The sequence below is a fragment of the Spea bombifrons genome, chromosome 3, assembly GCF_027358695.1.
Source record: "Spea bombifrons isolate aSpeBom1 chromosome 3, aSpeBom1.2.pri, whole genome shotgun sequence".
Taxonomy (NCBI): domain Eukaryota; kingdom Metazoa; phylum Chordata; class Amphibia; order Anura; family Pelobatidae; genus Spea; species Spea bombifrons.
This window is the reverse complement of record NC_071089.1, coordinates 87570753-87584919: the sequence shown is the minus strand read 5'-3', so window position 1 is coordinate 87584919 and position 14167 is coordinate 87570753. Positions and strand designations below refer to the sequence as shown.

Below are 14167 nucleotides of genomic sequence, written 5' to 3'. Positions count from 1 at the left end.
ACTAATGCATTCATAAGTGAAAATGCGTGTTATTTTTAATAAGGTAAAGGCACAGATGTTCAGTAGTGTGTAGATAAGGTGCATGTTTTCCCATGAAGCGTCTAATATTTTATTTACTTTATGCTTTAAGGAGAAGTCCATTATTCTCCTCAATACCACTTGAAAACCTGCCTGTAATAGTGTTGCATATTTCCACTTTCAACAATAGTACTTTCATAAAGTACAGTTTGCTTTTATTTTTTTAACTCCTACTTGGTCAATTGGTAGATCTTTGACTTACTGAGTTTCCAGTATAGAATACAGAGATCTAAATACCCTAGTCAGGATTAATCAAGAGAATTGAGGGACAGTAGTACATTCGCATTCAGAGAACGTTGTTTGTTACATATTGTGGGACTTGAGTACTCTCCATTTTATCGGTCCATTCAAAGCTGGCAGGGGTCTACCATTTGTTTCTCGTTTGTCCATTTTTTAGCGGGTGACCGTGAATTCAATTCTTGTCTTTTTTGATGAAAACAATATGTTGCACATGAACTCGCCTTTTGGTTTCGAATTCGTCAGTTTTTAGTCCTCTAGTAACATTTTTGCCTGTTTTCTCCGAAATGAAGAGCTTCTTGTAGCAATAAAAAAGCAGATCAATCAAGTCCAGCAACGTACATGGCAGCTTGAATTTCTCTTTTATATATTAAATCGGTGTATATTAAGTTATTAGTGCATTTTAACAACTTCATACATTTCTTTTTCTTGCTATTGATGCTTACAGAGCAAGCAAGTAAAAATAACAAATACTCATGATCTGTACACTACATTTTATCACACTCTATATTTTTATTCCCCGGGACTTCCTCTTTAAGCATCGGTTCTAATCTGTTAAAATGAGACCAAAGTGATATACTAAGAAAGTCATGGTGATCTTATAAATGCTTCAGAATCTTTGAGTCTGTGGCCTTGTCAGTAAGTGACTGCGTTAGTTGCCACCCCTACCCCGTTCTGGGATATTTGCACAGATATGAAGCTGTAATTGAATCCAGCGTCAAATCATCCACCACTTTTGGCGTTTTAATGTTAATTTATGCAGATAAATTTTCCAGCCTAGAAGCCACACCTGCTTGTAACAAAGGTTTAACTGACGTATTTCATGCACGTTTTCTCCTTTCCTATGATCCCTCTGTGATGATTGTATTGGAATCCCTTCTACCGGCCCGAGCAGGAAGTTAAAATCTGCTTCCTGTACTCATGGGCATTGTATTGGCCCACGACAAACCTGATTAGGGCCAAACTACTGTAATAAAATGTGACGTGGCAGCAAAAAAGGCAGCTTCCATGCAACACAAATGAAAATAAGAGGTAATCTCAAATTTAATACATAAATAAAAAAGGTTAAGATTGGTTGAAGATGTCATGTTACCCCTTAAGATTGTTTGTGTTTGGAAATAACTTCAAATGCAAATGTGGGGAACGCCAGGATACAGCACAATTTTCAACTTTTTGATTTTCATTACCAAAAGGTTAGGCTTAAATACTATTTAGGCTATTGTTGAACAAGAAGTGCAATAGTGTGTGGACTGGTGGTGGCTGATTTTTGATTTTATTTTTTTTTTTGCTATTATAATAGTTCCTAGATTATCACATATTTACTGTTTTTTTTTTTTTTTTTTTTTTTTGTTTATCACAAGTTCCAGCTTTTTAAATACATTTAATGATGTAAACAAAGTTGCACATGCTCTTGGGGTGGCTGATTGCTTACCCAACACATTGTAGCTGGTCGTTGAAGTATATTTCTAAATAGACCAAATAGAATGTGAGCCATTAGTTTCAAGTCTGAATTTTCATGTCCTGCAAGTTATTCCATGTAATGTACCTGAGACATCTCACATGCAGAGCCTTAATGAACACTTCTGCAAACATTTTTGTGGTGTTTAAGGATAACGCGCACCTATATATATATATATATATATATATATATATATATATATATATATATATATATATATATATATATATATATATATATATATATATATATATATATATATATATAACTTTCTGTGTAGCATTGTGTAGGGCAAAGAGATGTGCAATACCAGTTAGTGACTGGTGCTTTAACTTATGGAAGAATAGAAATGTTTTATACACTTGCCTTCGCACACTGTAGTTCATGGAGGTAAGAACGTGTTTTTTCTTCTATTTTTATTTGTATTGTAACTTTTTAGCAATATGTAGGGTTTATATAGTAACTTTATCCTGTATACATTACCGCTATTAAGGGCATCTCGTATGCAAAACTATTCAGTGCACTTTAGTGGTTTCAAAGGGTTTTTTCTTAACACAAATCTATAAATCCTGTTTAATTGCTGTAGAGGAAGTGCTCACTTGGCGTCGTAATCTGTGTTTTCTGTTTACATTCTGTCCAACCCCCCCAGGTAACAATGAATAAATGCACCTTTTGTTACTATATGAAACCTTTCTAAAGGGTTTGAAATGTTCATGTTCATGTTTACATTGAGTTAGCATCTGCTTCCAGTCATGTTTCTGCACACTGGCCTTTCCCGAATGTCTTGTGTCTTCGTCGGGTATGTGCTAGGAAAAAACACCAACAAATCGAAGGTTATCCCTACTGCTTTCCTATAGAATTGCCCGCATGAGTTTAATTATCTGTCCATACTTGTGTAACATTTCCCATGAACACTAACATCATTATCTGTGTACGGGAGTTGGGAGCCTCTTTTGAATTCCTACTCATTTGACGTGTTTGGCGCAACCAAAAATGACCACGTATGTCTAGGTTTAGAGCAAATTTCAGTCGGTGCAGACTTCAGCAATCCCGCTGTTAGGAAATGTTTTGAAAACTGTGATTTTTTTTTTGGGGGGGGGAACAAGGTATGGTATAATGTATGTGTTCCTACATACAGGTAGTTTTTATTTTATTTTATTTTTTATATATTTTCTTGTTAAGACTGTGGGGTTAACTCAGAAGTTGTTGAAATATGACAGTACAGTGTTACATTTCCCTTGGTCTACTGCCAAATTACTGCTCCCTTTCCTAAAAAGAACAAATCAGTGGTCCTTTTCAGTATGAGAAATTTCTACGTTACAAAAAAATCTTTCATGGGAATCATTATTTACCAAAAAGCAATTGTGCCCCAACAGTGATATTAATATTTTAATACATCCTATAAAGAAATTTAGATATTGAAATCAAATTTTAGTTTCATCGAGAAACCTTATACCAGTCCTGATTTCTATTATCGGTATCTGTGGATGGCTAGAATAACAGTTGTCAGAAGGTCCATTAACGCATGCTAAACATCTGGTCTATATAGTGTTACGGAGTCTCTTAAAAGGTCATGATCTTAAGGATTTCAAGATTCAGTGTTTAACACCTCATCTTCATAGCTACCTCAATATTAGTAAAGTGGGTCAGAATTTCAACACACAAAGTTTGGCTTAACAAAAAAAGTATTTATTTTTTATCAATATGGGAGTTACTACATATGAAAAAGTTGCAAATTTATTGGATGATACATTAGATAATCATTATGCTAGAAATCACCATCTTCGATTGGTATTATCTATTTAAAATTCTACAGATTTTTGTTCTTGAGTATAAAACCCAGAAAGCTTTATATTTCAGGTATCTCGGGAGGTAAGAAGTAGACAAGGGGCATTTCAACTAAGTATACATAACACATACATAAACTTAATCTATGAAACACTCTGCCCAAATACTTTTATTAATCTCTTCCTAACAGATCTGGCTTTTTGAGCATCTTTTATTTTTATTTTTTATTTTGCTGTTCATAGAGTATCTGATCATCTTTAGTAAGTGTTGTACTTTTTTTGCATTTTACTAGATACATCTAATACGGTGAAGAAATGTAAACATACATGGTATGAGGATAAAACCGGGAAGACTAGATGGGATGAATCTGCTGTCTGTTTCTATGTAAATATTCTGGTGTGGTTTTTTTTCTTTTGGTGTGTCAATGGAGGGGCTATTTTTTTCTTCCTCTGCTACCCTCAATAAATCATGCTGTAAATAAAGGTGAACCTTGCATTTACTACCATGCAAATATATATATATATATATATATATATATATATATATATATATATATATATATATATATATATATAATTTTTTTTTTTTTTTAATTGTGCTAATTCAATTATCTAGCATATCTTGGTCACAGATAGTGATTTGATTTCTGAGTTTCATGTCCAATCATTTACATGGAAATGGTCCAAAGTCTTTCCATTGTCACAGAATTATACGTCGTCATTACTATTTTTCACAGGGTTTGAAGATAACATGAATCGTTGATTTAAGGCATTGCAGTACATTTCCACCACATAGCGAATAAAGGCTTTAATTGTAATGTGAGAACTGCATATGCATATTTTAAATATACAATGATGCATCTGTAATGTGTTAATGCTTCGTATTAAAACTCTAGATAATCGAATCATAGAATTTGACAGGAGATGAGGACCATTTGGTTGCCTATTTTTTGTAATAAAAAGACCTTAATCAGGCTTGTCTTCATTTCAAAAGCTAATGCCTATTCCATGCACGTTTAAAGTCCCTCATTGTATTCGCCTCAACCATGCTCCCGGTAACGTAAAGCTTCCCTACATTACATTGAACCTCTGACCCTCGTAATATCTATGGTTAAATGAAAGCAAAGCTGAAACATGGCAGACATTGTACTGAAGATGTATGTACCAGGCTGTACTCCTTGTATGTGGTGTGCAAACATGCCTTTACAATTCTATCCTAAAGCCATAATATCCGTGTACTGCCTGACCCCTCGTGGAAGCATGTTTGCATATGAACGCATTTTGGCACTAAATTCTATAGGATCCTATGGGACTATGTACATTAAATAATTTAATGGGATACCTTTTTTGCTGGTGGGTCTTTATTACATAGGCTTTAGAAGATGCCTATGTAATAGCTACTTTATTATAAAATGCATTTTTTATTTTAGTGGATGAAATTATTTTCGAAGGCAATCTGCATGTATTTGTTAGAGACCTCATATTATGAAATGTTTTGATAAATATTACCTTATACTTTTCCCTTGCCTTTTGTTGGTTAAAGGGCTACACACGTTAAGATTTAATTTCAACTATGGTTGCTAGATTCCTGTCTCTTCCTGAAAAAAATAACATAAACTAAGGTTTAACCTCACAGTTTGTATAACCCATGCTCTTTAAGTGACTTTGTACATGCTTTGTTTCAAAACTTTTGAGTGTCATGTAATAAGCTATAAATAAATGTATTTATCATTTTGTTTAGATTACTATGCTCTACTGAATCTTACTGAATACTGGATATATGTATGTTTCCAGTCTACTTTAATATGATGGCTGATAGCCCTGTTGTCCCCCTTGCAAATGCGTAACAAGATTCTGCAGCGCCTCTGCTACATCAAGAGGATTCCCAGGTGATGTCACCAGAAGGAAATGCCCGAACTTCTGTTCAGCCATTAAATCCCTAGAGAATCTAATAGCACTCAATTAAAGCACAGTCATATTAAACCTGACAACCTGGGGCCACATGTTTTGGCCCCAGTTTTCAGAGGGAAGGCCAGCTGTCATTTCACTGGCATGAATTTAACTCTGCTGGTACCAAAACCCCATAACATGGGGCATATGTCCTTAAACCAGGTCCAGTTTTTGGTGATGTATTGTCTACCTCACCAGTCATTAAGGGTTTAAATTACTTCAAAACCTTGAATGTTTGCATCTTGAAAACCTACATTGCTGTGCATTATACTTTAATATGCCGTGTAAGCATAAATAGTTCCCACTGGGCTTGTGCACGAGGTTTTAAATAATTTCAGAGAACTTTTGTTTCCATTTTTGTTTTTGGACAATTTCGTTTTTTGCCCCTTCGGTTTGGACAGAATTTGGAGAGCTATTTTTTTTAGTAACAAAATTAGATCTCCTCTGATCTCTCTGTGATGCTGCAGAGAACACACTGACAAGATGTAGGGGGAGTGAGAGAAGGGAGGGACAGGGTACACATTTTTGAGCAACTGAGTGAGGCAACATTAGTTTTCTATTCAAGCAACTGATAATTTTAGGGACAGCACAGCAGTGACACATACTCACATTTAGTAGCTTGAGGTCCACAGAGCCACTTTTTACTTTAACATTAACGTTTTAACGTAAGGGAGATTTGCTTTAGTGAGTGGAACCCCTGAGGCTTTTCCTCATCTTTGCAAGTTGCTGTTTTAGTTGAGCTTTTTAAAGATTGAATTAAAATGTTAGTTTTAGAGTGCCCTGCTCATTATCAGAAATTCATATGAATGCACAACATTGTAAAATTAAAAATTAAGTTCTTACGAATCCAGTCTAGTTCCACTGATGACGTGTATTGCTGACGGCTGAATATGGCCACTGGCCACGTGCTGCAGCATCTGGTCGGCAGCTGGAGTATCAGATTAGCTGACTGTGTGTCAGCAGGCAGCCCAGGGTCCCATTCTGGACCTGCCTTTTACATTACTCGAGTGCCCCAGCAAAACAGCAAAACGTAAATACAAAATGCGGTACTGGTTGTTCTTCTAATTTATATCATCAGGGTGCAATTTTTAATAACTGAACTGCTGTTCCTTAGTCGACCCCCTAAAATGTAAATATAAAAACTACTGAATATAAAACTACTCTATAAGGAAAAAGTTATACTAGTAAATATTAATTCACATGTAAACAATTTTTTTGTATTTAATAAAAAACTGATTGAAAAAAATGATTTTATTGTTTTTATTTCCTTATTTGCCAACCTGGCCCCCTGTTATGCACATCTGGCCCCCAGATATTCACATCTGGCCCCCAGATATTCCTTACACCCCCTATATGCCACTCTGCCTCCCTGATACTCCTTTTAACCCCCTATATACCACTCTGCCTCCAGAAAGCCCTTATCCCCCCCATATGCTCTGAAAAGAACCTTGTCTTATAATGGAGCAAATACGGTATCTATGACTAGAACATTCGTTTTATATCTTTATTACATTGGTGCACTTGTGGCACCCATATTTATTTAACCATTGTAATGTAACCATTACACAAACATTTCAGAGACTCCTACCCCTTTATTTTGAGGAGATAAGGATTCAGCGATGCTTCTGGCTCTTAAGTAAATATGGGTGACATGAGTCCACAAATTTAGATTTTTGCAAGCGGCCATAGTGTTTGCATATGGAGCTTGCTGGACCTCGGACAACTGTGTGTGTAAAAAGATCTGTTATGGAGTTATTAATTTGAAGCTCTCTTGGAACGTCAGACTGCGTAGTCGTGTCCACCGATTTTTTGCTCTCGGTTGTGGGCTTATGTTGCTTAAATAAAAAAAAAAAAATATTTTGTTTTCTACAATCTTGCTAGCAAAAGCATAAGCATCACATTTTTATTTAGCACATTTAGGGCACATTTTTACTACAAACACTTCAAACCATTATTAAAAAATATTCACAATGCTAACATTGGTTTCCATGTTTTTCTAAAAATATACTTCTAAAAAAATTATATCAGATTCCCTAAATTAATTATTTTGTTATTCTAACTGGAATCTTACTGTCTGATACCGAAACTATCATGTACAGGATTTAGGACACTCTTCTCCGTATAGTTGACAATTGTCCATTCTGGCTGCTAGCCAGCCTCATTTAAATGGTGCATTGTTCATATTCTGCGAGTTCAGCCGCCACCTTAAAGTCTTTTCTTCCTTTCTAGCTTTAGTAGGTTGAGAGTCAGCCCGGGATGTTACGCTCCCAACATCATCTTTTGTTGAGCTGCAGTAGACTTTACACAGCAGGGAGAGATGCTGAGTTAGTTTAACCATTCCTACAATAGAGGCTCCTCCCATGAGCATCAGAGTCGGCCAGAACAGGCAGTGGAAGACCACCCATCTGTCGTACTTCTTTATGAGGATGACATCTTCAGGTTTGCGGTCTTGTTGATGGAAACAAGCAAAAGGTGTGTCATTTTTTCGGTCAAAGTATTCTTTCACATCCATGACTCCATCCAGTAAATTAATCTTATCCCGCTGGCACGTGGGGACATAAAAGCACTGGATGAAATGGAAAAAAATGAAAAAGTCAACATTTTTTTAATTAATAAAGCTTCCTATAAAGTAAATATTGTAAACCCACTGTTGAAACCATTATCTTTGATCAAGAAATTAAAATGCTCTAATTTTGTCTTAACGTTAAATACTTATACCAAATCCTTAATTTTTTAACAATTCACATTAAATAAACCTATTGGTGTGTTATATTAAAAAGTGATATATATATATATAAAAAAAAAACTTGTTGTTCACCTTTAAAAGAGAAATGTCTCATTTCATTTAAAGCATTGAATAAATATAGCTCATGGAAGTTGAGATATTCACCAGCTTGTGGCAGGGTCAGCATTAGCTAATCATTTTTTTTTTGTCCTGAAGATCTCACTTCGTCACCCCTTCCCTGTGCAGTTTCCACAATGGGCTTTTGAACACTAGAGTTAATCAATGTGCGTTTTCCTTGTGCGCTGTTGAAAAGTGTACTTACTTTGGGGTTCGTTTGGATGGCCTCCTCGTTGTAGTGCAGTAAAGCTACCTCTCCCGAGTGGGACACATTGACCAGTATCTGAAGACAGGGATACTTTGATTGTCCATGACAGTCAACACCGCATGTAAAAGAACAGTCTACCCAGTCGTCCATTATATCTGCCTGGATTACTGTACAGTTGGACTCTTCATTCCACACACTGACAAGAAACACAGACATATCCTACATATCAAAAATCACATGCTGGTGGCATCTCAAGAGGCTGCCGGATGAAACAGGAATCCATACGAAAGTATTAACATTTTAATATCTGAATGTAGGAGAGTTGTGGTTTCGACTCCTTGACTTCACGATACATTATGAAGAGCCGACCCAGGCAGCTTCTGCTGCAGAAAGAGTTTGGCTTGCCGGAGAAACATGTCCATGTTGGCCATACATAATTGAGAAGGCAGGGAGAAGCCACAACTTCCAGACAAAAAATAATAAACCCAATAATCTTATGGTATCAATTAGTATTTGCTCTGATCTAATGTTTAGATAAAAGCAATAAAGACGGGTAGCAGGTATTTGCTTTTCTACCCATAAGGTATTTTTGGTAGATTCGATCTCACATTTAAACTAAGATGGTTAATTTTGTTACTTGCTTTGCAAACTTGTATAAAAATTGGCATTTTTGGTATTGTTCCCCCAACATCCTGGTATACGCAATGTTTACAACGCCACTTATGCAAACATGCATGAAAGTAAGCTTGTTGTTCCTGAAACATGTTTCTGAGTTAATCTGCTTATACAAATAATAAAATGTTTTAACCCCTACTATTTGATAAATACCTATATGTTCCATGGCTTCTACCTACACTTCAGTGCTCTAGGATTCCTTCATAATGCCATTTTAGTGCCAATTTGTTTTGTCCTTGAGAGGCACAAATAGGGCATGTATTCTGTGTGTTATTGCCTGAAAACAAGTAGTTTAGTACATTTCTATTTGAGATGCCTCTGCTGAAGCTGGCATATCCAAATATTATGGCTCACTACTCTAGATACATCCAGAACTGTCCTTTTTGTCATCCTAGCAGTCTAAGTGATCCTTGGTTTACATATATTAACGGACCTGGAGTATTAATAGATTTACCCTCTGATGGTTGCATTTTGTTTAATGCAACCACTTACATATCCCACCATTACTAGCTGAGCCCCCGTCTGTAGGCTGCACTTCTGTTCAGCCTAACCTTCTATGCTGGGCCCCAGACTAATATCCCCCTCTCCATTCATTCTCCACTCATTGATTTTTACAAATTCAACTTAAAGTGCAGCAAGGGTAGGATGAGAATGACAAGAGAAGATGAAGAATGGGACAAGAGTAATAGAACTGCAGGTATGTTATTTGAAATAGAGTAAAATTAAGCAAAACATTGGATTTGATTCCTACTCTGAACATAAAGATGAGTTTTTAGTTTTTATCAATCAAATCAACACATTATATTTGGACTGTTACCTGAACATGTCTCTGCGTCTTCAGTGGCCACAACATACCATGTGTGTTGGCATGAATGTTGCATTACGCACCTGTGCATGAATGGTTTCAAAATGGTGATTCCAAGTAGGAAGAACATGAGTACAGAAAGCCCCATCATTGTGAACCCAAGCAGCATCGCTCTATCTTCTCCAGCATTTGAAACTTGTTTCTTCACCTTATCAGATGGTTTAACCCCATCGCTGCTGCTTTCCTTCCTCTTAGCCCTTCCAGGTACTGAGGAAAAGGCTTCCCTTAAAATAAGAGAGCATTTAATGACAATTGCTATATGATTTTTTTTGTGTGGGTGTGTGGAAAAAGGAACTCTAATTCTAAAACAAATCAGACAGAAGATATTCACAAGTCTGGACTATGTAGGACCAACAAGCGTTACCTTGGCAATATTTTGAATATTGGGAATCTGATCTGATTATATATATTTTCAGTGTTCTCTGCAATAATAAAGTTTATTGAAATACACAGAAAATGATATCTGTAAAAATCAACAGAGGATATGCACACACAAAGGCAGCTAGCTACATAAGAATACATTCACTGACTTTAAATAAGAAAAGAGATCTGAGGAAGAATGCTTTTACAGCATTGGCCCTTAGGCTAAATACTAAACGGACTGCAACAAAAATTCATGTGTTTCAATCTATTTTTATGTAGTTTAATGGGCCATGCGACTTTTGTAAACATCCATACGTTCTCTGCTCTGTGGCAGTGTTTCAGACGCTGAGCTATTATAATCTATTCACTGTCCATGGTGCTGACAGCTGTTCCACTGCACAAAGGGCTCATTTGCTTCCCAAATTAAAATACCACTAAACTGTTACCATTATCACTCTTACATTATAGTGTACTAGGACACACATCACACAGAACACAAGAATTACACACTATAATATATATATATTCTTGAAAAAGGAGTGTTATGAGGTCTAGACTGTAAGCTCATTTAGCAGGGACCTCCTCACCTGTTGTCAAATTGTTAAGTTACATACTACTTGTCATGTGCTGTTTACCCATTGTACAGCGCTACGGAACATGATGGCGCATTATAAAAAAAATAATAATAATAACATAACAATAACATTGCAATGAAAGTTATCTAGCAAATAAACCACTTTTTTAATAAACCCCCATCCAAATCATCTCCCACCCTTGTGTTTTTCCAGTTCTGTGGGGTAACAGTGGTACACATATATATTGGGGCTCCTGATAGAAAAGTGGTGGTACTTGTGTTTTTAGGTCCTTATATGCTATAGGTGTCCTTGTACATAGGGACTGGCCTGCAGATAATGCTGAGTGCCTTTCCCTGGCTGCTGTATCCAGTGTAGTCCGGCGGCTTTAGATCTCACAGGTTGACTTCTATCCCTCTGCTACCAAATAGTAATACAGCCGAAACCACAAGGCAATTTCAATGTAGCACATATACCTTCAGCCACATGGCAACCTGGCACATGGATCCTTAGCACTTAATGGTCTCAGCTTCTGGGGTCCTCAGCAGCTGGATGCAGGGAAGATGAAGAGCTCACTTGCAGTGTCTTTTGGCAGAGACAAATCATGCCCCCTCTTTCTTCTACCTGCAGCCACACTTCTTGCTCAGATCCCCCACTCCTCTACAAGCTCCTACAAAGCAGCCCGATGCCACCACCATGTACACCACTATCTTAGTATGTAGTATATTAGTGCAGGAAGGACGGGGGGGGGGTTAGTGACAGTTTGCATTGTGCACTAAAGGTTTTAAGACCAGCCCTGTCAAAGACCCTAAACAGGGCTACCACAAATAGTGAGCTAATTTCTGATACAGAGATGAATATGTGTGCTATGGTCTTTTAGCCCATTGGAAAACTATGACTCCAGCATCTCCACTGGTTTTTAGTTCCTTCTTCCACCCCATTCACTGTGTCATTGGGAATGAGTGACAGGGATGGACACACACCAACCCCAAACACCCCACTGCTGTGAGCTGCAGCTCTTCTTTCAGACCAATGCAACCTCATCGGTGGAAGAAGAACACGGATAACGGTTCATTAAATTGATGGCAAAGAACTTTTAAAAGCCAGAATTGATAGCATGGTTGCATTCCCTATAGCTCTATCTACAGAGTTCTGAGAGTTTTTGGCCTCACCTGGTGTAGCGCTGCCTTCGGCTGCTTTGCAGGGTGGTCTGGATTGGCACGCTGAATGACTGCCTTTGCTGCACTGACTGCATCCACATCTCCTCTTTTAGCAGGGCCATCAACTATAAGGGTAAGCTAAATAGAACCAGCTAAGGCCAAACTCCAGCCATAAGCCCCAACACGATTCCTCCTCTTCAGCACACGGGCCACCAGATGTGTCTATCTGCTATTATTTGCTGTTATCGCAGTGTTCCAAATTTACATGCTTAAAAACTGTAAAGCATAGGCAAGATGTCGTAATGGTCAAGAAAGGGTTTGTCTCCTACGAAGATAACAGGCTTCCTAATTAATGCCTGTCTAACAAAAAGCATATTTTATCACCTGGGTGTTTCCGCTTCAGTGAATTACATGTTTCTATAGAAACCATGACTCCTTTGGGAAGTTCTTGAGTCTCAGGAGCTCATGTTAAGCCTGTAGAGGAAAGTTCTGATTTCCAGCTGGCTCTTACTTACTGTCAGAAGCGAATTCATCATAGAAACACAGAAAACTTGCCTAATTTAGGTTTACGGTGATAACATGATTAGTAAACTAAATTATTTGATGCCTAGAGTGATTATTATGATCACTATTTCTATACTGAGGACACATAGTACACATACCACCATAAAATAAATGATTATTATTGCGTTTAAGGGTTTTTCAAACATGTATTCCAAGCGCATGCCTCCTACGACAGATTTTCCGAATCAAGTATCCCTTACGGAATACGGTTTCCAGCCAAAATCATTTATTTTGAAAATAAAGCATAGTGTGACTCTGTGCCTATGATATATAGCAGGGATAGGCACCACAGAACATCATTAAATTGTCCACCACAGCCCCCAGTAAATGTCCTCCATAAGCAACGTTTGGAAGTTTGGTCCTTGATTGACCGTGTTTTGGAGATTCAAGGGATGAGCCCAGATCTGCTCTAGCTCTGATTGAGGAGCCCAGTTTACTTAATATTGCCATTATTATTTGACAGTACTGTCTGTAGGTGAGCCAGAAAGGTCTCAAGCCACTCTGGAGCCCAACGCCTGGGTCATCAGAACATATTAGATGTGTTTTAAAGCCAAGCCAACTAAAACACATGGACCAGTTGCCTGTGTCCACTTTTCGGGTCACATCGGTCACAGACAATGATGCCCCGGGTTTCTCATTAACCATCCCACCATATTATGGAAGTTAGTAGCCAAATCTTGATTAGGTGTATAGAGCCCTCCACTTTATATCCACGTGAGAAAAGTGAGCATATACTATATAACCTGTTAAACTCGTGTGACATTGTATTATGAGTATATTGCGTTTACTTGTGACATTCAATGTGTTATTGTAGGACAAATAACACTAACTACTTAAAATTACGGTGCCTAGAAGACATGCACAGATTTGTGAACATTACCATAAAATAAACTGTTTTTTTTTTACATGTATAATTCAAAAAATGTATATATATTATAGACCACTTTAAAATATACAATCGGTATTAATTGGGCAAATAAGAGCAAATGAGTCTGCTTGAATTTCCCCTTTAAACATCTGTCTGCATCTCATTACAAGTGACATTTCCCAAATGCCAAACATTGCTATAGATTTAAAAATAAGACCTATTTGAACTGACTGCTGTTCTGGAATCACTAAGCACATAGCGATTTAACATCAATTAAGCATTTGTCCCACTCTGCTTCCCTGTGCTGGAGCCAGATGTCTCTGCTCACCAGCCATGCCGGATACTCCATGCTGTCTGTCAATGGATTTTGGCTTATGCAGTGCTTTTTTTAAGGATTTCCGCCAATCATGTATTAATTACATGATTATTATTTATTAACCACGTCGAGGCAGGGTTAAATGCCACTGCATGCAGTTATGCATGACAAGTAGCTTTGTCGACGTATTAGGCACAAAAGTATTAAATGTCTAGGTGGCTCC

At 37.2% G+C, this 14167-nt stretch overlaps 1 protein-coding gene across 1 annotated transcript; it reads right to left on the bottom strand.

The window, feature by feature from the left end:
- Nucleotides 1-7385: 7385 nt before the first annotated feature.
- Nucleotides 7386-12537, bottom strand: KCNMB3 (potassium calcium-activated channel subfamily M regulatory beta subunit 3). Its single transcript, XM_053459766.1, has 4 exons — nucleotides 12209-12537; nucleotides 10125-10325; nucleotides 8559-8757; nucleotides 7386-8077 (listed from the first exon to the last, which is right to left on the bottom strand). Exons 1-4 carry the CDS (start codon nucleotides 12316-12318, stop codon nucleotides 7670-7672), a joined length of 918 nt encoding a protein of 305 aa, XP_053315741.1. The 5' UTR covers nucleotides 12319-12537; the 3' UTR covers nucleotides 7386-7669.
- Nucleotides 12538-14167: the final 1630 nt, after the last annotated feature.